We start from the raw sequence: 24,733 nt of genomic DNA, 5'->3' as shown, positions 1-24,733 counted from the left end.
CGCGCCCCGCTGCCCTGCGCCGCGCCGCCCGCCGGCGGCGGCGGGAGAGAGGGAGGCAGCCCCGGCGCAGCCCCGCTCCGCCTCTGGCCCCGGTTTCCGGGAGGGGCGGGCGGGAGCGGCCGCCAGAGCAGCGCCGCGGCCGGTGAACGGGACCGGGCGGCCGAGGCGACCCTCGCCCGTTTCCCCAGCCAGCTGCCCCCACCGGGCGGGCCGCGCCGCCATGGTGCCCAGCCAGCTGCGCCTCTCCGCGGCCGTGAGTGGGGCCCGGGGGGAGGGACGGAAGGAGAGGGCCCGGCAGAGGCGGGCGGTGGCTCGGTGGACAGGCCTCGGCAGAGGCCGCGGCCTCTATCGCGGCCAGGCCGTGCCGGTGCGGAGAAGGGGCCAGGCCGCCCGAGGGCCGCTCCAGGGGCGGCGGGACGGGCTGTTGGGCCGCGCAGCAGGCCGGGGTAGGGCTGCGCGGCTTGTGGGGCGTGAGAAGGGCTTCGGAGGCCGTGTGGGACCCTCACGGGCCGGTTTTCCGTGTGATTTTTTCTTCATGGAGCCCCACAAAGCTCTAGTCTTCACTCCCGTGGTCTGCTGTTACCTCCCTTCTACTCGTACTTCTCCTTTCATCGTTTTAGAGCTTTAATAAAGGGCAGTATCTTGTGGATATCCTTTCTCTTTGTTAGAGGTGTGCGCTGTGCAGTATATGCAACCATCCCTTGTAGCTGGTTTTACAAGGAAGGACAGGTTTGAAGCTATTTGTACATGCTCTCAGGTTTTTCCACCAAGTGAGGTTACAAAGCCTTCAAGACGACATCAGTGACACATTCTGACTCTCCGTGTGGCACCCTTTATCCAGCCAGGACAGTTCCAGGATCCCGTTCCAGATCCCCATGCTCCTTTCAGCCCCTCCCAGAGTAGTTTGTTTGTACCAAATTGAGCCCTTGTGTCTGTTCTGGGCCACATCCAGGCTGTGAGCAAACATGAGCACAGGCCTGTGTGCTGGGCAGATCAAGGGAAGGATGGGAGTGACTCTTGTGAGGGGAGCAGCAAGATCAGGGCTGAGGCCAGGAGGCACAAGCTGGGGTTTTGTGTGTAGGTTTGTTTTGCCATTGCTTTAACTGCCTTTTTTCTGTTCAGCTGCATGTTGTGAACAGGAGTCAACATGAACTATGATGTGTCCATTTCACTAGAGTGCCCAGTGGAGAGGGTTAAAGGATGTGCCTTTTCTGGATGCAAATACCTCCTGTCAGTGTGGAGCTGGAGAGTCCATGGTGTCCTGACATCAACAGTTGACATCTCCTCTGTCTGTCCTCAGTTGCCTACAGTGTTTGTACATTTACTGTGATTTCAAGTTCCCATTTTTTAGGAGCGCTAAGTTAGTGGGCTTGGTTTTGTCTCCAGTTGCTTTGCTATTAATTCAAGATGTTTGGATTACTTAAATGTCAGTGATTTAGATGTATCCCAAAGCATATTGTTACTTGTTTTAGTTTTGTGGCTTCACTTTGTTTTGTTGTTTGGGTAAAAAGCGTTTGAAGTTGGTGAAACAAACAAAACACACTGTAGCATTTGAGTTATGTAGCTTTCACGTTCATGGTTTGATAAAATATTTGGCAGTTAACGTACTAGTTTACTAAAAGCATTCTGATTTTCTGACAAATGCCATCAAAGTGAAGATTATATTAAAGGTTTTATCAAATAGTGAAAGTAGTTATTTTAAATTTTCTTGACAATTTTGCATGTCTGTGTCTCCTCATGCCTCTTCTAAAATCTACTAGCTTGGGCACTTGCCCCTGTTTTACTGTAGTTAAATACTAAATACGTTTTCCTTATATGGGATTATTGTTTGACGTAGCTTTCCAAAAGGCACTCATCGGCTTCTGACTGCCCTGCAGTATGACTCTGTTGGAGCAGCTTTTCTTGCATCTTTTCTTGTTTTTTCATTTGAGTCATTCCCAGAATTAGTTGGGAGCTGATTACTGAGTACATCTACTTCTTTCCTGGGGCCCATCATCCAAGGGCAACTGCTTTGGGAAAATCTCCTTTTATTCAAACTTTTCTCTTCTTGCCTGTTTTTATACTTCATCTGTCTCATGTTGACTTTCATGCACATTGTGTTGGCTTGGACTTTCTCCCCTTTTGAGTATGAAGGAAGCTCTCAGTGTTCATCTGGGAAGTATTACTTTTGCTGTTTAAAACATTCCTGGATTACCATGATATTTTTAAAATTTAGAGGCCAAGTATAAATGTATTTGATGTACACTCATAAGGTATTCAGTCTTTTTTAAAGACCACATAAGCTTCATTCATAAGAGTAGTGACAGGCTTGCTGTTAGAACCACCTCAGCTGGGAGACCTGCACCGTGGATTATCATGAGACCTGGGAGGACGTTGCGCCATTGCTGCTGTTTTAGTAGTGCATGCGGCCCACTTTCACCAGATGTGCAGACATCTGCTCTGCTGCACTTTTCTTTGGGTAACTAATAATGTTTTGTCTCCTGGGAAATAGAAAACATAAAGGCAAATCAGAAAGTTCGATTTGCTTTTGTTCAAATATACACATATATAAGAGCTATGTCTTCTTCAGAAGGAGTTCCAGAGCAGAAGCACATTATAGTATCAAAGCAAGGAAAAAAGGTACATTTCATCATTATTAATAAAAATAGTTTTTAAAAAATCTTAAAAATGAATCCTTCACTGTCAGTGTGAGAAGATAGTGCTTTACATACTCTGCATGATACAGACCAGTTGTTGATATCAGTATGTTGATATCAGTATGGTTGGCTGTCCAGCATGGCATTTCTGGGAGGTGTTTGCATCCAGAGAAGGCACCTCATCAAAATCATCCTGAAGAGATACATCTTTTTTGCAGATTTTGTTTTCCTTAGGTTTTTATCTTAGGAGGAATATGATTATAGGTAATGTAGGAATCAGGAATTCTGAATCAAATACACTGATTTTCTAACCCAGTTTCCTTTCTCATTGACAATCTGAATTGCCAGGATCCTTAGGAAGTATGTGTTGAACCTTTCCCTGTGCAGATGTGCAATAACCATCCCTCTTCTTTTTACCTCAGTTGTGTAAATGTTCCAGTTGTGTAAATGTTTTTTGGGTGTGGGTGCTGGTTTGTGCAGTGCCCAGCTCTGATTGTTCTCTTTCTGTGCTGCCCCTCCAGCTCACTGGTGTAGCTGGCTGGGGGACTCTGGATGGACTGTCGGTAAACTTACCTAGGTTAAAATAATCTTTTTTGGCGTAGGATCCTTTGTAACTTGGGTGAGTTGTTTGATCAGGTTCATGTGTAGTTTCACAGCTGTAACTGGGCAACTGGAAGGAAGGTACCATAGTAGGCGTGAGGAAGGACATGGGATCTACTTAAGCCATTGCTTCTGGTGAAAGACTTGGACATGTAACTGTGCCTTGAAAAATTGAGGTGATACATCTGGGCATCAGTCAGTGCTTCATTGTTTGATGCCATTAAGAAATGGGATATTTTGGTTTTCTTATATGCATTAATTTGATATTGTAGTCCCAAAGTGTGTGGAGAAAAGCGTTTAATTTAATGGTAGGAACATTGTAGTGATTAGATAGTACATTTTTGCAGGCATGTTGCTCTTTTATATTTTAATTTCAGTCAGTTTTCCAACTACCCCAGTGTAAAATCTAATGATCTAAAATGCTGTACCGCAGCCCAAAAAACTTGGGTTCTCATTTTCGTTTGTTTATAATGTGGGCACATGAGTTTCTGTCCTCCAGGCCCCCTGAAAGAGTAGCTTCTGGGAAAAAAACACCTTTTTATATATAAGGGAGATTGATTGGAAGTAAAGACCAGAGATGTTTATCATACTTCTAGTTATCTGCATCTATGTGAAGATTAAATATGGGTACATCTGCATATCAATTATTTATAAAGTAATCTTTTGACAGACTGATGATGTCTGTCTTTGCCTTGTGTTACTTGGAATATACTCTGCATTGTCTGTTGATTTTGGTTTGATTTAGACATACATGAGAATTTGCATTTGCTTGCTTGTGGTCTTTCTCTCTTTCATTTCTGCCTGATGCACAGCACTGATTTCTAGTTACTCTGTGTCCATGTCACATTTGCAGCTGTATTGACTGTGTTGTCTGTTATTTTCAGGCACGTGGCCATGGAGACTATGATTCTGATTTTAGTGATGAGGAGAGTGGAGAGAAGTCCGTGCAAAAGACTAAAAGGTAACAAACGGAATTAACACTTTGCATTATGTATTTTGTGCAAATGGCCTATTACTGTGTATAGAAGACTATGCTGTGATGTGTAAAGTCTGGTGTTGAAAAGGGTTTTGAAAAATCAGTTTCTTTGATTCTTGCATCATGTTGTGTCAAGCTTGCCAAAGCATATCGTCTCCCAGGGACAGCTGATTCAGATCCGTTCTGCCATGTCCATCTGGTGTCTATATGCCCCTCAGTTCTCGGAGCAGAGTGTTTCATTTTTCTGAGTATTAGTATGAACTGCTGGGGTTTGGCTGCACTGTTCACTGTGATCCATCAGGATATGTGGAACAGCTAAGAGAGCAAGGCAGAAAAGGCCAAGTGGCAGCAGGCTTTGTAGGTATAAAAGAGCTGCTTAGAGGAAGTGAAGAACTGGTGCTTCTTTTTTATTATTTAATTTGTGAAGAGACCTGGGAATTGGTGAATTGTGTTGTACACGATCCTTGAAATGTTACTGTACATCTCTTATTTAAAATCTTCTTCGCCAGTTCTTTCAGTGGTTCACACAGCTACTGACCTTGAATTTTGTAGTCTGATCTCATTAAATTATTAAGATTTTTATTTATTTATGTATTTATTTTGCTTAGGCACCATAGTCCTTCAACACTTTCTGCACCATACTGAACATTTTACCTACATTATTATGTATTTTTCTTACATTTTCCTGTCTCTCTGCTGCTCTGCTAATGGACTTTATTTAAAAAGGTTTTCTGGAAACTTTCCTAGGACTCTTGCATATTTTTCTTTGTAGTAAATTTGAAAGAGTGGGTTTTGTAGTGTCTGCCTACATTCTTGGAAAAAATTCATGTATTAATCACTGGAATAATAGCAGGGATTGTGCTGTTCAATTTATTTTATAAATATAGCTGTTCTTCATTAAAACAGTGGCTGGTTTTGTTCAGTTTTCATCTTCTTCATAAAGCTATTACACATTATACTGTTCCACTTTCTAGGTGCAATATTAATTAACCGTGAGGAGCCTTTCATAAATATCATCATTACCCTGGTTCTGGCACACGACCGCCAGCCCCAGGAGGGCTCCTGTGTGGGTTCACTGAAGTTTTGGTTCGGTCATGGAGAAACCAGCAATGTAACAGTTTTTATTGTTCAAGTTAATGCAAAGTTTGGGATATGGAGATTTTATTTCATGAAAAGTTCTTGACAACTTTTCTTCCTTTTTCTCCCCTGCTTTTAGTGTAAAGGAAGATGACCTTCTCAGAAAGCCGTTTCAAAAAGCAAAACAAGGCAGTGTGGTTCACAGACGATTCGCAGCTGAAGAATGGGATAGGTATCTTTAGCTTTTGTGAGAAGTTTTTCACTTAATGTAAAGATAGCTTTCACTCAAACATTTTCATTATTAACAGGGAAGAAGCAAGAAAAAGAAGATTTCACTTGATATCGATGGATGCCGTATCCTTCTGTTTCGTTTTTCTTCAAGTTTGAAGATGGAGCACAGGTTATCCATTATGGTGAAACACTGAGATTTCTCAGTTATCACAGCAGTTGACAGTGCAGTGTCGGATACTGAGTCATTCTTCAAAGTAGCTTCTTTTTGTTGCCGAGATGTCTCTGAGAGTGCCTCTACTCAGCAGAGGCATTTCCAGATTCTTCCTGTATGCTCATTTGTCCTGTTTGAGACAAAATTATACAGTGAATTTTGTTTAGACTGGCACAGAGACACTTTGCTCTTTCAGTAGAGTTCATGCAGAACTTAATTCTATATAAGGCTGCTATTATCTGTAGAAAAGCATCTGTGCTGGAAATTTAAGAATGCATTAGTTAATTCAAAAGTCTATTCAAAACAACCTTATCTCTAGTAATATCTTCTGCAGGTTCTCTAATGTACGATTCTTTAAGATCATGTTCAGTTTTGCCTTCAGTTGCCTTGAATTCCTGTATTTGGAAAATAGCTTTTATGAGAGGTTATTAAGTAAAAATTACTAATAAATTCCTTTCTTTTTTTGAAAACTTCTTTCTGTTAAGTATATAAAAAGTTTTTAGTGTTTTTTTAGTTTCAAACTACGGTAAAAGAAATGAAGATAATTTCTGAAAAAATCCTTAATTGTTTTATTCAGTATCAAAGACATAAAAAATTGGTGAATGACTACATTTTATACTATGGTGGCAAAATGGAGGATTTCCGACGTTCTGGGTAAGAACCGTGAGCAATCTTTCCCCTCTTACCTGCAAAGCTACTCTGTTATGTAAAGCTGTTAAATATATATTACTGCTTGGCGGGGGATGTGGCTGCGTATCAAATTACTAATTCCTTTGGTCACAAATAGCAGCTACAGTCATTTTAAATGTCCAAACCACAGAGTTGCCTTGTTTCATGTTGCACCATTTTTTTTTACATAAGAACTTACCATAAGCTGAATTATTCTTGTTTTGTTATGTAAAATAAAAGATGACAGGTGAGCATTAATTGAGAGTACGTTGGGAGATATCTAGCAGTACCTTCAAAATAAAAACCTGAAATACTTCTGAAATGTGCAGAATTTCTAGCCATTGTCCAGAATAATGATAACCTTCTTTAGAGCTATCTATATGCGGTCTAACATTACTGTTTTGTATTAAAAGTATTTTCAGACAGGATCAAGTCATGCACTGTTTCAGTGAATGTTTCTGTTTCTGGTGTTTCCACTGTGAATTTTTCATTTGGGAAAAGGCATGCCAGGGAAGCATTTTTGATAGTTTTATTCCATAGCAATATATTCCTCTATGTAGTGACGTGGAGATCACAACTGTGACATACTGATGTTTACCAAATTATTATTTGACTGACTTTTCATTTTAATATTACATTGTACTAAAAAAAACATGTCCTTTTATAGAGAAAACGACAAGACGGATCTTGATGTTATTAGAGAAAACCATAGATTCCTGTGGAATGAAGATGATGAAGCAGACATGAATTGGTACCTGGAACTGTTACAGAACGTGTTATTTTGAGATCATTTGTACTAAATTTGTGCTGTCCCCTACTAATTAAGAATTTCTGTGCGTACCTAGTGATCATTCTTTGTTCTTTAATGTATTTAAAAATGAAAGACCTGTAGTTTAATTTATACTGTAGATATATATTAGGTGTATTTTTCCAGTTTTGTGAAAATTAGGCCTTAGCTCAATGAATGTGTTTCTGTTGCATTCTAGCCCTGCAACTTGTGTTCTTCAGATGAAACAATGTCTTTGTCTTGCTAATGTCATTATAATGTAAAATGAATTGTATCATGTTTGGTATTTAATAAAAAAATAATACCTTGTGTTATAGGGAGAAGAGGCTTGCAAAGAAGTATTACGATAAATTGTTCAAAGAATACTGTATAGCAGATCTCAGTAGATACAAAGAGAACAAGGTACATTTCATTATTGTAAATCGTCTTGGTTTTAATGTATGTCCTTTTGTAAAATTACCTTATGATTGTGGATATGTTGTGAAACCAGAAAGTTAGTACCCCTTTCCCTAGAAAGAGAGTTATGAGAAGTTGTCAAGTTATTTAATAAGCAGTAGCAGTTTGAATCCAAGCATTGTCACTGCCCCAAAAATGTGCTTCTGTGGGAACAGGAGCGTTTCTGTCAAGTGGTGTTTTAATAAGAGGTACAGTGTGTGTAAAAAGGCAGAAAACGCAGAGAGGTTAAGGAGAAGAGGCTGGAGAGGTTTGCCTGGCGAGAGGCACTAGATAAAGCCTAAAAAAAACCCTGGGAATGTTACTGTTAAAAAAAAAGAGTCTAAAAAGAGAGTTTTGTACTTGAATGCTGGCAGAAACAATTTTGGAAATGTGTGTTGTAAAGCAGTGTCTTTTGCTGGTTGTTCTTTTCTGTTTATGGAAACAGGATTTATATGTCCCTTGTAAATAAGTAGACTTTCTTAAGAGAAACAGTCCAATTCCAGCACCAGTTTTTCTTCTTAACTGGAATAGCCTTTGTACTTTTCACGTTTTTGACTAACTGACCTCTTAGTCAAAAAGAATATGTGAATTTCTGTTGTGATTTTGCAAAGAGTGTTCCTGAACTCAGATGCATCTTAGTGTTGTTAGCACATAGTAATCCAGCCATGCAAACAGTGCCTATATAAAGTTCTTGAGACTATTTATAATATTGAAAATAACATTCACTGGTAAATATTTGCGAAGACTGGGCTGAAATTCTAATATTAGGCAGAAAAAAATGACAGCCTTCTAAAGAAAAATTGTACAGAAAAAATCAAAAATTAACAAAAAGTGAAATGCTGAGGATGTCTTCCCTTTTTGATGTTTTTCAGTAAATTTTATTTTCCTATAGCTGGTTCATATCCCTCAATCCCTGCCCTGCCTCCCAACTGATTTTCCCTTGAGCATGCTTACAGATTTTGTTTCTTTCGCAATGGTGCCAAGTTTCCATATGTTTGCTATCTTTTGTGGGAAACTGCTCTGCCCCAGTTTCTTTTTTGTGTGTGTGTTGTGTGAACAGTGTTTCCCTGTCAGACTTCAAATGTGGCTGTCCTAACTTGGAGGTCACTCCAAATTCCTTTGTGTGCTTATAAGTCATTACCTATATTTTTTTAATTGCCATGTCAGCGTAACTCCGCTGTATCATGTAATTTGTTCTCTTATATTACGTTATGTTTTCTGTTCTCAAATCCATTCTGACCCTGTGAGAGTCCTCTCTTAGAAATTCTTCAAAAAATAGAAAAAATGATATTTTTCTCTGTTACAGGTTTATCCATGTCTGTGTTTGGTAGAGAACAATGTCAAAACAGATTTTTTTCTTGCAAGTCAGAAATAGGCTGCTGATCAGTTCCCATTCACACCAGTGGAATGCAGTCTGTGCTTCCGTATTTTTCATGCCTTGATTCTTTTTCTGCATTTCCAGAAACTAGAAGTTCAATATCTTTAGCCCCTTGTACCTTCTGCTTTGCAGTGCTGGTGCGCTGTGGGTTACAAGCTTCTCAGCTGGCCAGTCTTTCATATGATAGTTGTTGATGCTTTACATGATGATGCTTCGTCTTGGTGTAGGAAGGAAATTATTGGCAGCGAGAACATTGGAACAGCCTCACCAGTGACAGGGTAGAGTCCCCATCACTGGAGGTTTTCAAGATGTGGATGGACAGGGTGCTAAATAATCTCATCTAGGCTGCCTTTCCCACAAAAAGTTGGACCAGATGATCATCTGAGGTCCCTTCTAACCTGGGCTCTTCTGTGATTCTCTATCCTGCTAAGTGGTGTCAAATTAAAGTTGGAGATCAGTTTTCTTTGATGTTTTATATATATATATGTATACACACACTTATGGCATAGATTGAGACTTGCACATACACACTCATCTGACTTTTCACAGGTGTAATTGTTTTGCTACTAGCCAAAATTCTCTAGCCAGCTAATTCTTCTGAAGACCTCTACCTAGAGATTGTAGCTCAGATCTCATTTAAAACTTCCCTTCTGAGAAAAAACACTGTTTTCCTAAGTACTGGATAATGATAAGGGCCAGTTTCATGGGAGGGGATCTCTTGAGGTCTGAAAACTAAGCAGAACACCTTGTCAAAGACTGAAACTCAAAAGAAAACACTAAGAAGCCCCAAAACATAGAAACCACAAGGCCACAGCCACATTTCACTTGCTGGTTCAAGCTGTTTCACTCACATTCAAGCATGGATACACACATACACACACAGATGGCTGGGACTCCTCTGGTCCCATAGCAGACCCTCCTATTCTCTCATCCCTAGAGGTACAGAGGTGCTCTCACACCCAGAGCGGGCTGGTGGGGACCGACTCGCCCTCCTTGCTCCCCAGCTGCTTCACCTGCCGAAGGGCTGGTCTGGCTGGGTCTTCGCTGGTGCTTGCACACCTGCACTCACCGGGCTGGCTCGCACCGCAGGCTTATGGAACCTTGTGACCCATGATGCCATTTTTCTTTGTGTAGTTAGGACATATCATCTTATCCTTTGCTTTTAATGAGAAGTGCCAAGGTGACCCTTTGGTGGTTAGAGACACTGGAAGAACGTGCTCTGACAGCTCTTGGTTGTGATGCTTCTGTCACTCCTTACATTTTCCGTAGATCAGAATTTTTTTAGGTCAAGGTTGTCTTTGAACCTTCAGTGCATCTTGTCTGCAAGCTCTGAGGCTGATAAATGCCCCTCTGTATTGTCAGATAGTTTAGTTCTGTTGTCAGTTTTGCAGTGCAGCAAGGGAGAGTGCTCTGCATGTAAGTTTTGCTTTGATGCGCATTGGGCTAGAAATGTTCTCTTTGTTCTATTATTTTCCTAGAAAGAATCTTATGTGCTTTGTTTTGTAGGTTAATAGATTGGAAATGTCTCCTGTTTGCTAAGAAATGAAATCTGTCTGACACCTGGTCATTAAAAAAAATACATTTTATTCTTCTGTTTTTATTTCCAGATATTTTTCAGATTTCTAGGCCAACTTGTTTTCTACTTGATAATATTAATATGTTCACTTTTGTAATAGTTTTTCAGCACGGAGGCCTTCCTGTGAAAATAAAAACATTTACAATATCTGCTGTTTATTTCCACAGTGTTGTCTAAGTTTATACATTTCTTTTTTTTCTGGAAGAGGTGACTGTGGATGTGTTAGTTGTTGCTGCAGCCAATGCAGCACACATATTACACACACAGTCCATATTTAATTTGGGAATTTTATTGTTTATGGATATTAAATGGTCTTTCACATTTTTAAAACTATCATTTCTTATCAAGTTAGCCTTTTGATACTCTTATAAAACAACTATTTTGGAGTTGTTCTACTTGTTCTTGGTCTACTGTGTGGAAGTAGCTCATTTAGTATCTTGTTGAACCCACTTAACAAAGAAGATGAGGCAGAATAAATGCTGTCTGCTGACAATGCTTTTGCATTCCTTAATATTGCAGGTGGACTATTTGAGAGCATACCCTAATTTTAAATTTTCCTACATAGTTTAATATGTTCGTGATATTTTAGCTTAGAGGAATTAATTTATATTGGCTTTTTGTGTGTTTTTTTTCTTCTTAGTCTTGGCCGCTCTCTGTCTTTTTCCACTAATTGGTGGAAGAACAATTGGCAAAAATTAGTGCAGATGAGGACAACTTCTGTCCTAGATGTACTACAGGCAGTTCTGGCTCCCTCCTTTCTTCTATTTTGCTTCTTTTTCTTGATATCATTACAGAAATACTCTGTAAGGATAGAATCTGATTTATTTCTTATTGAGTCAAGTACGGACTGTGAGGGAAAATTTGTATAAAAGTCTACTTCAGTCTAGCAAAAGTGAGCGTGGAAAGCTTGGTGATTGGTAAAGTAACAGATGGACTATGAAAAAGCAAACATGCAGATAAGGTCAAATTGTTTTTTAATGTTTATTGCCAGCAGCACACATGTGCAAAATTGGTGCCAAAATAATGTTGATTTTTAATTGTAAACTTGCAGTATTTTTCAATTGCATCACAAGCTTTTCACAATTAAAATACCCTGTAAAACAAGAAATGTCCTTTAAAAGAGCAAAGGCAATTACCATCAGTCTTTGGAGTGGTTGGTTTCCATCATGAATTCTACCTTTGCAGATATGTTTTACATTCTGTTTTCATTGAATGGTTCAGCACAGTTCTTGGTTTTTACAACTGACGAGTTTTTGTGTGACTGGAGTGGTATGGTGGTACTTTAGACCACACTGCAGATCTGTAGAGTAGGCCGAGCACAGCCTGATGCAGCCTTAGCACGCTGTCATCAGATACAGTGTGACAGCAGAACCTGATCTTCTCCTGTGATTTTTTCTTTTACTGGTGAAGCCAGTAGGTGTGAAAACATTGTTTATGTTTTAATACCAATTTGAAAACGAGTGGGCTCATTAAAGAGGCAAATAGTTTGTTGGTGTACACATTTTTAGTTTTCTTGGATGTCTTTATGTAATATATTGACTTGGGGAATATCAGTGCCAACAAAAGATTTTGCTACCAGTGTCTTTCTGCTTGGTTTTTTCAGCCTTGTTATTAAGGTGCAGAGCATTTATGTTAGAGTATGGCACATTCTTAAAAGCCAAAACTTTTCTTTCCCTGTTTTTTCCACTGTTCTTTGAACCACATAACACTTCATGCATGGGAACTCCATACTGTTGCCCTTCAGATAAAGAGTTATTATGTTTAAAAAAAAAAAACAACATTAAAGCATTAAAGACCACACACAGCAATAGATACTTCTGTGCAGTGATGTGTGCTAGTATGACTTTTCAGTATTCAGTGGTCTTCTCAGTTTTTAGAGTAGACAAAATTGCATTACAGTATCTAATAAAGTAGTCTATCCTACTTCCCTATTTGTTCTTCTGCCTGTTTTGCAGCCTTTAGAAAGCCGTTCAGCATCTACTGGCATTCAAATTGCATGGGTAAATTGGAATCCTGGAAAGCAGAGGCAGAAAGATATTTTTAGTTAATAGAGAAAGAAATTAAATTTTACAAACCACAACTGAATGAATGAACCACGTGCAGGACATCAGTCAACTGAAATTATTCCTTATATTACTGAATATGTTGACTATTCACAACTTAATTTCTGTTCTTATCTTAACAGTTTGGATTTAGATGGCGACATGAGAAAGAAGTAATTTCGGGAAAAGGTAATGCCGGTTTTCATTTTGTATTACATTCCTTCTTGATGCTTTTCTTGCTGCTTTTTGACATGATTTTGTTAGACAGTATTTGACAATAGCGGTAAGTTCATCAGATAATAATGGACAATAAATTGACCTGACTTTTCTGTTTCATGCCACGCAGCTCTAAAGTGCACACTCACCTGCATGTATTAAAATTAAGAGAACATATTATTTATTTTCACAAGGTCAGATTTGTAATGAACACCAATGTAATGCATTTAACAATGTAGAATTCCATGGACATGTTTTTTAGCTGGTTTTCTTCAGTCATTCTATGTTACCTCATTAGTCTTTGAAACCTTTAATTGAAATCTCTTGATACTTTTCCTCAGGAAATAATTTTTTTGACAGTTTCTCCAATGCTGTTTTGCAAAATGCTAACTTTTAAATTAAAGTTCCATATGTGATGTCAGTCTTAGGCTAAATTGATTTTGAAAACTTCAGTGGGAATTGGTGGAAATGGTTGTCATGTCTTCCATTCTTGTTTCTAAATTGGTAGCTTATTCTGGCTGCTTCCGTGTGCAAGTTCTTACCAACGTGTTACTAGGATTTTGCACAGGGTCCCCATTCCTTGGCCCAGGGACAGGGACTTTTTCAAGTAGCTGGATGAGCAAGAACACGGTGTGAATGTGTCGCTCTCCCTGTGGGTGGATCTTCATACGTGTGTACGGTTTGCCGAAGTCATGCACGCACGCGTAAGAAAATTGCATGGGGCAGTGCTATGCATCAGAACAGTCCTGTAGACAGCTATATTTGTTATAATGTATTACAAGAAGTTAGAAATACACTTGTTTTGAAACAAAAAATTCAATCACATTTCACAGAAGGAAGTGTGAACATTAGTGGTAGGGTTTTAAGCTAGAAAGATGAAAGCTCTAAAGGTAGTTTAGTCATATGTTGCATTCAGCACCACAGATTACATTAAGAGATAGTTACATTTGATATAGCTATATGCTTTATTGAATGCTTTTAAAAGATAATTAAAATTAAATGAGAAATGAGTAATTTAGGAACAATTTATGTCTTCATGGGGAAAAAAAGGTAAAGCTGTATTGCACTTTTAATGGTTGGTTCTCCGTGTTTAAAATGTGGGGGGAAGTGCAGAATTATGTTTTAAGCTTTTTGATGAAATCTGAATGGAAAATGTACAATTGGTACGTGAGAATTGCGAAATAGAATCTTTCACCACTAAGGGGCGCAAGAATTCAACCTTATCTGGTGTATTAGATGCACTTTTCAAGTGCAGTTTCAAACTGTTATTTTTAAAAAGTGTGAATCTTTAATGCCTTTCTTTTGATATTTTTAAGTATAAATCAGTAGTATAAGTGGCTTTAACTAAATGTAATAGAGCAGTAATACCTACCTGTCTGATAAATTCACATCAAAAAACGGAGAGCACGTGCTTCTTTTAGCTGTGACAATAACCACGGTAACGAGAGCCAGTGCTGGTGCACTGTGCTGTGCTTTGGGGTGTGCTAAGAAGGGAACGCAGGAGTGGGTCACTCATATTTGGTTGTTTTCGGTGTCTGTCCTTGAGAGGTCATGGAGAGGAAGAGTTAGGATGAGTGAAAGGAGAGGTATCAATTATGCAATTGATTGTAAATACCAGATTGTTTCTTCCTCTTCTTTTCTTTCCCACTCCAATATTTTCCCATAGGTGTTTTGAAAGGAGGTTATACTGGAGATTGCTGTTGTATCTCGTGAAATTTAAAATATAACCTTAATGGCAGTTAATGGTTTAATATGTTGCCAGTTTCAATTAATGGTTCTACAAAATGGGCATTTTCTTAATTAAAATCTTAAGGTAAAAACCCTACTTTAAATGAGGTAGTTGGTCTTAAAATAAATCCTTAAATTGAAAAGCTTTTCAGCTATTTAAAAAATACATTTGACTTGCATTCCCAAGTACTTTTCCTCTACTTTCGAAGGATGAGTAGTAAGATACGGCGTAAAATTTTAAAATAAAAGGTATTTTAGGCCAAAGGCAAGAGTGGTAGAAGTTTTCTGTAGGAATACTGGTAGAAAGTTCATTGTTAGAGGTGAAATAGGACTTCTTCAGCAATATGCAGAAAGCAAGCTGGACATGCGGGTGTATTTTCTGTTTTCTACTTATTTGAATTTGTAAATTAATAAGTAAAATACTCCAGCCAGACATATTATTTGCCAAAATAGGGTTTAATACCTGCTAATTGATCTACTCCATTTTTTCCACTATTTCATTAAGCTAACGTTTCACTTAAAAGTGTCTTTCTTAGCCTATTTTATAAAATATACAAAATATTTATATATATATATAAGTGCACATATAATATGCATTTAAACAAATGTTCTTCCCAACCTGTTTCCATTAATTGTTTTTCTTGTGTAACTTCCTCCGTGGAAAATAGGCAGGGTGTCAGTACCTGGATGGTGCTCCATGTGTCTTTGTACCTATCTGGTACATCTAAGCTCTGAACAAAATGCATTAAAATCACTCTTTTGACTTAGTGGATTTCCTTAGTATGTTAGCTTGTAGTACTGGTATTTTCCACCTATTCTGCTCTTCTTCAAGAAGCAAAAGGCGTTAATAGTATTCAAAAGCACACGTTTAACAGCCAGATTATAGGAGTTATAATTCTGAACACGAAGGCAATAACTTCCCTGCAGCTCATAGCAAGGTGACAGAACTTGAGACAGAAATGGAATTTGGACATACAGTTTTCTTGCTGATTAAATTAGGTAACTGTCCACATGGCACCCTGGATTCTGTGTCTACTTTTCTTGGACATGTAACTGTGGGAAAAATCATTTTTCAAGTACTGAATAATCTGGTCTGTAGTTCCCTTTGATTTTGGTTCTTCATATACATGATGGGGATTATAATGATCTCTTCACAGAAATATGGTTTTTAATGCTTCTATGACATTCAGATATACTAGAGTGATAAATCCTACTGAAAAAGCCTTCAGAAAGAGTAGAATTCTGTATTCAATTAAACATTTGAATATGTGTTGTGGGGATTGCAGCGTGGAAGGAGGGTAAGAGAAGCATGGCTGTCTGTACATGGCTATGGCATGGAGCAGGGGTCTACTAAAAAAAACCTTACCATGATATAAAATGTTTAGATAATCATAAATGCAAGTGAATGTGTAAGGGCACAGAACTACGGTGGTTTATGCAGTTAAGTTCTGGCTTACCCAAGAATTTATTGCTTGCCTTAGCAATCTGAAGATGCTGTTCCAACTTTGCTCTTGTGAACATACCCAGTTTCACATCCAAAATGTAGAATATCCAAAATCGATTTTACATACTGTAAAGAGCAGCTAAACATAAATAAAATTCATGTATCTGTCTTTACTCTCTGCCTATTTTTCTGGGTTTGTTTTAGGGTTTTATTTGAGAAGATGTGAAGTAAACAGAGTCTAGTTAAGTTCAAGGAAGTTTTGTGTAGCATAAATCTTGCCTTATAGATTTTTACTTCTTTATAGAGGATACAAATTATTGCTGATGACAGAGGGTACTGGTAGCCATAGCTTACATAGGCTTAAACATATTAAATGTCTATTAATTTGAAACTTTTTTAAAAAGGGAGTCCTGGGGATTTATTTTAGATTCAAATGTTAGCATTGCAAGTGATTTTACATTGCAGAACTGAAGTATCTGAGGACACTGCCAATCCATTAGTTAGCAGCTTAAGCAGAATGTTCTGAGGTTAATCGTTCACCAGCAGTCGTGCTCGTGAGCCTATTAATGCACATCCTTACTGCCAGCTCTGCATACAAATCAGCCTCCTGCGAAGGGAATATATGTATCTTTATAGCTGCAATATTGGGAACCCAGTGGTGTAAACAACATTGGTTATGTGCAAATAGTTGTAAGATTAGTGTTGTACTTAGCATAATAAACCCCGGGAAACTTTTAAAGCTGCCATATAGTTTCTCGTACAATTGGATTTCCTTTTCTTAAAAGAAAAGTAGAATGTTTATGGGAAGTCATTAGAATACAAATTGTGTGTCCAGTATATCAGGTAGACTAGTAAGGTAATAAGAACAATGGATCTCTTAATTTTGTACATACATGATACTTTAAATAGTTTGATGTCATTGAAGATAGATGTCTGAATCACATCTCTTGATCCATCAGCCTCTGCTAAGTAATCATTTAAGATACAGAATTTGACATCAGTTTCTTCAGAGTTCAGTATTAGGCTTAGTATTTCATAACATATACTTTCAAGTTATGTTCTTTCTGTAAAGATGCAATATTAGACAAGTATGATTACTTGCTCTGTCATTATCTGTCATTGTTTCCTATTTGAGCTTTTTTATTTGAAATAGAAAAGAAAAAGCAAAAACTGAGCAAAACTGAATATAACGCCAAACCTGTGCTTGTTAATCATTGAACCACAGTTTGCTGGTTTTGACATCTTTAAAGGTCAGTTTTCCTGTGGAAATAAGCACTGTGATGAGAAAGAAGGCCTGAAGAGCTGGGAGGTGAATTTTGGTTACGTTGAACATGGTGAAAAGAAGAATGCACTTGTGAAATTGAGTAAGTCAGCTCTTCAAGGATATGTACACTTAAAAGAATACAAATATCTTGTGCTTTAAAAGCTTATCAAGTGAGACCCACTGATAAGTAATTATATTAGCTCATGCCAAATGGAAAATGCTGAACAGGAGATAATTTTGTTAAGTTAATTGCAGATAGTATGATGGTCTTGATTTAGAGAGAATGGCTATTATCATTGTAGATGAGTCTGAGAGCTTCATGCTGTGTAATTGGTGCTATCGTTAAATTAGAAAAACTGATTAGAAGCTCTTTTGTATACAAGCATGTCTGGTTTTAACTGACAACACTGCATTACAAGGAGGGTTTCATCATTGTCATTGCTTAATCAATTATGCGGCTTAGGAGATTTTAGGGCTTTGAACCAGACAACTTCTTGCACACCTTCAGCTCAACTAATTTTATTTTTAATACTTATGTTTTCCTCCAAAAATTCTAACTTGAATTAAATCACTTCCTTTTCCAGTCTTGTCTCTTGAGTGGGATTTTCTTACTCAATATGGTGAACATTTTGATATGTTCATCAGATAATTAAACTTACCACAGTTTACACAGTGATTTTGTGTTAAGCAAGTCAATGGTGCTTTTCCCTTTTGTACACAAGACACTCCATGTGGCAGCACTTGTTCTCTGGCAAAGCTGTAAGAGACTTAGAGGTCTTCAGTATAACTGTAGAACAATTTGATCCATAAAATGGGATATCTGTGCATGATAAGCACTGATACTTTTTGACGAAGAGTTGCCAGTGCTTAACTTGTGATCCTTCTCCAGGTTTAGTGAAATACTTTGTGAAGACTTTTGTTGTGCTATTTTTGTCAACCCTGGCTGTAATGACACTGTAACTTTTGTTTTGAAGGAAAAGCTACTGAAATTAGAAGATAGTGTTCTATCTAGTTTTATATATGTATTAATAAGTTTTGTTAATTATGCTTATCATATGTATGGGTGTAATGTTTTCATGTTCTCTTTTTTAGGAGTATGTCCAGAATGTTCCTACAAACTAAACTTTCATCACCGGTAATGAAATATTTTGGAAATATGGGGACTGAGTTATTGATAGGTAACAGTTATGATGAACAACAAATAGAGGGAGGACTTCAGTTAGATGATTAAGGACTTTGTTTGTATTGAAATAGATGCAGATCTGGAGTTATTAAGTCACTGTCTTGACAGCGTTGAGAGTTATTGTTTTGCTAATGAAAGTACAAAACCCCTCAAACTGGAAGAATCCTGTTGCCACACAAGTTTTCGTTGCTTAATTTCAGCCCTGTGATTATTTTCTGGAAGTTTATGCACAACACTGTTTTTTATTTTCCCTCTTGCTAAGAACTGGAATGCTTTTGATTTCTTAGAAACAGTGGGTTTCTGTGTCAGTCACATGAATGTGCTTTGAAACTCTGAGTATTTGTTCTTCTTTAAGAATCACTTATTAATAGGAGAGAAAAATAGTGAATTTTGAACCTATAAAATGTGTGCATTAAGATTTGGGGTTTTAATATTATTATTATCATCTACAATCTTACTGAATTCCACATCTGTTGATATTCAGGTTTTATGATTTTCTGAATCTTGATGTGGCATAAACTTCGTTGCACAGCTCAGTAGTTAAGCCGGACAATTACCTGAAAAGGATGTGAAAGGGAAACCTTTGAGCTAGGAAATAATGATTTCTTTTTCAAAGTAACACAGATCAAAGGTGCATCTATATGGATATAGATAGTTCTAAGATAGTTCATTAACCTATTTTAAAAGGTAATTCATATTCAGTTTCATTAAAGCACTGTGTAGGCACATATTAAGAAGGAGAATTACCTAACTGAGATTAGTTTGATTTGTCTTGCTTCTGTTTGGAAGCAAAATTGTAAAACCACTTGAATTCAGAGTAAGCAGAGTCAAACACTTTATCAACTGCAGAGTAGTATTTTGAAAAAGTTTAGTGAATTCTTTGTGCAGAGAAGCAGGAAAAACCCTATGTTTATACAGTAAGCCTATATAAGTAATGCTGAAATTAAAATACATGGATTGTTACTCTGCAGCAGGTTCTAAGACATGAGATTCTTCTGCCTCAAGTTTTGTCACTATCAAATATGAAAATATTTTTCAAAACCTGTGTTTTTCTCATTACATGTACGGAATTGTTTGGTAAAAGAAAAAAATAAGATTTCAATATCAGGAAATTGGCATGTCATAAAATTACTTTTTAATAATTTTTTTATTTTAATCTTTGGTTGCCAATTCACTGGTTTTGTTGCCTGCATCAGTGTCATTTTAGCACCTTGAGCGTTTCCTGTCCTTTGTCTTTGGCTACAGAGCTCTAGTGTTTCTATAGCACTTTTCATTTTAACTAATTTAATCTTTTTCGGTTTACCTAGTAAAAAGTTTCAGGGAAAAAAAAAAAGACAACTGTCCGGTGTAATTAAATACTTATGATCTACTCTTGCTTGAGGAGTACATAGAACATTTAACACAGAAGATGTACATTCATTTTTTTAAAGGAGGAAAGAAGTCAAAGCACGCAAGAAAAGGGGCACATCTGTACCAAACTCTAAAGAACCAAAAATTAAGAAGACAAAATTATCTAGGTCAGCAAAAAAGAAGTCCAAAAAAAAGACCCATAAAGGTAAATTTAAATTTTAGACTGTCAATTTTTAACATATTCAAATATGTTAGTGGAGTCATTGTTTTGCTATAGCTGTATATGGATAGATATAGATATGTAGTTATGTATAAATGTAGATATGTAACTTTCTTGACTGTGTAACACAGGTAGTTAAAACAATAAATTTCTTAGGTAAAATTTCCTAGATGCACAAAAAATATAAATTTGGAGGGAAACAAAAGATAAATTTCTTACATTTACAGAGAGGGAGAGCCTTTTGAAAAGTATGCGTTGCAAGGAGAATACATTGAAGAATTGGGCGTTGCGTACCATAAAGGGTTGTGTAGTATTTAATTCCTTAAGGCTTTGGGGTTGAAAGCCTTTTGGAAATGTTAGATAACCTTTTTACACCACAGATCTCTGGATAACGTATTTGAGCTCAAACTGATGACCTTTGAACTCGTGCAAAAAAAATCTTTTCACTTCTGTGTTTGCTTGCGTGCTTTTAATGTGTGCTGGGTGCATCTGCACGTGCTTATGTGTAGTACAGTGGGATGCAAATATCCTTGTGAACAATTTAGGAGAACAGATAAAACCAAAATAAGCTTATTGTTTTTAAATGGTGTTTGTTTCCAGATGAGGTTTCTTCAGAAGATTCAGATAATTCGGATAAAGGTAAAGTATTTTAATATCTTCTGCTTTTTATGTTTTTGTAATAAGTTGTGTTATTTCATGGTCATTTGTCATTAGTCTTAGTTTTATTCACTGGCAGTTTTGATATTTTATAAGAGCATAAGAATGCTCTGTGAAAACAGGGAGATATGAAGGGTCCAAAAAATTACAAATTCTTGGAGAAAAAGTGTAAGGAATTTTAAGAAGGGAATCTTTTAAGTTTAAGTAAGGAATAAAAATGTGGGCAGATAACAGAGTGGAAATAATCATAAAAATGAGAGGTCGGGTTGTTCCAGAAAAGAGTAGAGAGGGCAAAAATAGGTACATTATTAATAACTGCATGGGCCCAGTTATGCAAATTTATGCTGTGTAATGTGTGCCATATAAAGAAAGTACTTTTCCAATATAATAATTACTACGTCTCCTTTCAGGGAATGATACTAATATGTACTCTACTCAAAAAAAGTAATAGATTTTAAATAAATCCCAGGCTTCAACTGAAGTGTTTTCCAGCTGCCCCCTCAGAGGCCGGCTGGTCGCAGGTGGAGGCGCTCGGGGCTCCCTGGGCGCTGCCCGGCTCTGTCTCTCATTCCAGCCCCAGGTTCTTCTCTGCTGAAACAAGCCCCATCTCCTGGTCACACCCATTCTTGCTGCAGGCTGTTCAGAAGGGACTGAGCGTTTCTGCTGATTGCTCTGTTGTGCTACATGTTCTTAGGAATGTTCTCAGCACCTGTGTTTTCCCAGGAAAACCTGCAGCTCTTCACTTATGCCTCAGACTGTGCCCTAAGTCTCTGTTTTGTCAGGGAAGCTCTATTGGAAGATTGGGTTTTTTAGGTCGTGGCATATTTCTGATAATCAGATTTTCTTTTTGCATTTCACTCCTTCTGAATACTTACACAAAACAGTTATGCAGTAATCCATGTTTTCTGACCAGTTCACTGGTAAGTTACCATTGATAAAAGTTGTCATTCAAGTAGAAGTAATTGATGCACTTAATACCATGAGTTGAAACTGTATTGTGATTTGGTGCTTGTGATTATAAACCCTTACTTTTAGGAACAAAGTGATATGCTGCTGTTGTGTCAGGATCAGTGTTCTGACATGTTTGTTGTTAAATTTGGCCAAAATATTAGTTCATGATATCACAGAATCACAGAATGTCCGGGATTGGAAGGGACCTTGAAAGATCATCCAGTCCAATCCCCCTGCTGGAGCAGGAACACCCAGATGAGGTCCAAGAGTCTTTTTGATGCTGTATTGAATAATATCAGAAAATGTTCTCATTTTTTACTTTATGCAAAGCAACGTGTTCTTTTTATTCTCCTGGTTACAATTAAACATTGTTCCTAGCATTTTACCCTCTTAAAAAAAAATTAAAATGTATTTCATTAGCACTTCTAATTATTTTTTAACAGATTCAGATAACAGCGATGCACAAGATGGTCCCTCTGATTCTGACTTTTGGAAAGGTCCTCTACAAGAAGCAGATGAAAAATCACGGTTAGTTTGATCTAGTGAACTTGTAGCAGTAAAACGTACTGTGTCCATTCAAAACTGAAAAGGCAGAGATTTTTCCGGAGTCCTTCAATGGATATTCTGACATGTAATGTTGTGTCAGATCTTCTTCCATATAGTGAACCTAAGTGTGTTTTTTTTAAAGAGGAGACATACACAACACTGGAGGAGACGCCTTTGACAAGCCACTACTGTGCCACTGCTGTCTTACCCCCTTCTGTACCCTTAACTATCTTAGAAGAAAATCCTGAACAGCCAACTCACTGCTGTCACACAGAAGGGGAAATGTGGAGGGTATTGGAATGTACTGAATAAGCCAAAATGGTTTATGTGGATACAAATTCTGATCAGAAGTCTACTGAATCTTTTTAAACAAAGATTATCTCCTAGGTACAGATCCAAAGCAGAACTTCCTTTGACTTTTTTCTTTTTTTGACAGGGAGGAGGAGTTTGATGAATATTTTCAAGACTTGTTTCTCTGAAACTTGAAATTGACGTGGGCTCAACTTCTTCATGAATTGCCAAGATTCAAGTGTGGAAATCTGGTTATAGTTAGGGACCAGAGACCTCTTTGTGCCAATATACCTCTTCTGCAGTCACTCAGGTGGACCATCTCAGCGGCTTGTCTTTATAGAAGGCTTCAGGTGCAACAACTTCATTTTTCTTGTAATAGGCTGTCTACTCATGAAATAAAATAAATATTTTTTTCAATTCAGTGCAAAAGATATGTGGCACCCAGACTTAAAAGTAGGAGGGATGTAAACAAACAAGAATATAGTTTATTTACATTACATTAAGGAAGGTGGCTGCTTTTTATTTTATCCCAAAGTTCAGTTATTGTCAGATTTTTGTAAAGGGGCATCTTGGAAGATACTGTTATTAGTTTAAAGCCGTATACTTTAATATATTCATATTTCTAATTTATTAAATGCAAGTTAATAGCCTTAAATTTATTGGTCATGTAGACTTCAATATTCAGGTATTAGTCTCTATAAGTACTTTGAAATGCTATTGGAGAAGTTCAGTTTTTATCATATCTGTATTTTGCTTGAATTAAGTAAACCATATGTGAAATGCATCCCCTGCTCCTTAGAAAAGTTTAGTTCATTGTGACTTTAAGTTTCGGTTATAATATGATGTGACTGATAATTCTACTTATAAAAATCTGGTTGGTTGGTGAAATTTTTGATATAAATAAAGTGTGTGGCTTTCTACTGGGAATGTACATGTGACTTGTATGCTATCTGTGGTTTCTGATCTCCTTAACATTGATTGAATGTTAATCCTTCTTTTAAAGTGTAATCCTAAATATACAAGTAAGGAATGTATATTGCTTGAGAAACCTACTGCATTCGTCTTCCTCTTCAAATTGCCATACAACTTCAAGCTTTCTTTATGTTTCCAAAGAAAGGGTCTGCACATGAATAGTTACAGTGGCCGTTTTCTTTGTCAGATGAAAATTACTTCGAATATAAAGGACAAGTCCTTTTCATGGTTGTGTTCGTCTGAGGAAAGTTAATGTTGTATAAAAAATATTTTTGATAAGTACTTCCCACTGTAGATATATTTATAGAAAGTATTTATTAAAAGTATTTATTAAAAGTATGTGGAAAGTGTAACAGCAGAGATAGTTGCAGTTTATTTATTAACATTTTACATGAACTCATATGAATAAGTTGAGAACTCTATTTACAAATATTACTTAACATAATTACATTTTAAACAGTTTGTACTTACGTAATAGATGACAGTACAAGGAGATATTTAGGGTGTCCTTGAGCAAGAAATAAACGTAGCCTTGCGTGAAGGCTTCTTTAGGTAAGAAGGTGGATTTAAAGCTTAATTCTCTGTCATCATGCAAGCTTGATTGAGAGTCAAATCCAATCTGCAGCAATCTGCTTACATGTATGCAACTTGCCCAAAGGGGCTTTTGTCAAATGTGTTGCTATATTTGTTGCTTCAAGTAGTGTATATGATGTGTTCTGTATAACTAACTCCTCTTTGGGACTTCAAAATACAGTTATGAAAAGGTACAGTATAGATATTAAATATAACAATACAGTTTGAATAAAATCAGATGATCAAGCAACTTTGAAATAGCTTACTTTAGTATCTGCGTTTAAAACAGAAGATAATACATGACACCCAGTTTTATGTCATAACCAAGTCTGCGTAAAATATTTGGCCCATTTATAAATAAGGATGTAATAAATTAATTTTTTGTGTGTGTGGATTCCTTCAATTTTGGGTGATATTTGTACACAGTATCTACATTCATAGAGCATTCTTAGAAAGGTATGTTATATGGCAAATCATTCAATCATTCTCCCTTCTCTGTGGATGCTGAGGGCCCTTTGGAGAAAGAAAAGTATGGGTCTGCTTTCTTGAAAGGGGGAAGAAAGTGGTAGGCTTGAGTCTGCCCATCAGGCTCGTTTGTTGCAGGAATTGCATCTGACATCTGTCTCCCCTTAGATGTGGAACTGGTTCCAGTGAAATACTCAGATCTGTGCATAAAACACTAGCCCTTTTCCTTCCTTCATCTGCAGGAAGAACCAGCTT

General features: G+C 37.3%; 1 protein-coding gene across 2 annotated transcripts; it reads left to right on the top strand.

Moving 5' to 3' along the window:
• Positions 1–70: 70 nt before the first annotated feature.
• Positions 71–24,416, top strand: LOC102086349 (protein FRA10AC1). Of its 2 annotated transcripts, none has more exons than XM_065067297.1 (14): positions 71–253; positions 4,121–4,197; positions 5,429–5,521; positions 5,598–5,643; positions 6,309–6,385; positions 7,068–7,151; positions 7,505–7,589; positions 12,762–12,807; positions 17,257–17,370; positions 18,363–18,405; positions 19,884–20,008; positions 20,624–20,662; positions 22,075–22,159; positions 22,614–24,416. In XM_065067297.1, the coding sequence occupies exons 1-14, from the start codon at positions 221–223 to the stop codon at positions 22,654–22,656; spliced, it is 990 nt and encodes a 329-aa protein (XP_064923369.1). In that variant the 5' UTR covers positions 71–220; the 3' UTR covers positions 22,657–24,416. The 2 variants fall into 2 exon arrangements, with proteins under 2 accessions (XP_064923369.1, XP_064923367.1); XM_065067295.1 differs by lacking the exon at positions 71–253 and adding an exon at positions 386–2,619.
• Positions 24,417–24,733: the final 317 nt, after the last annotated feature.

This window comes from Columba livia, chromosome 6 (assembly GCF_036013475.1).
Source record: "Columba livia isolate bColLiv1 breed racing homer chromosome 6, bColLiv1.pat.W.v2, whole genome shotgun sequence".
Classification (NCBI taxonomy): domain Eukaryota; kingdom Metazoa; phylum Chordata; class Aves; order Columbiformes; family Columbidae; genus Columba; species Columba livia.
The sequence above is the reverse complement of the archived record's forward strand: the minus strand, read 5'-3'. Positions and strand labels throughout refer to the sequence as shown.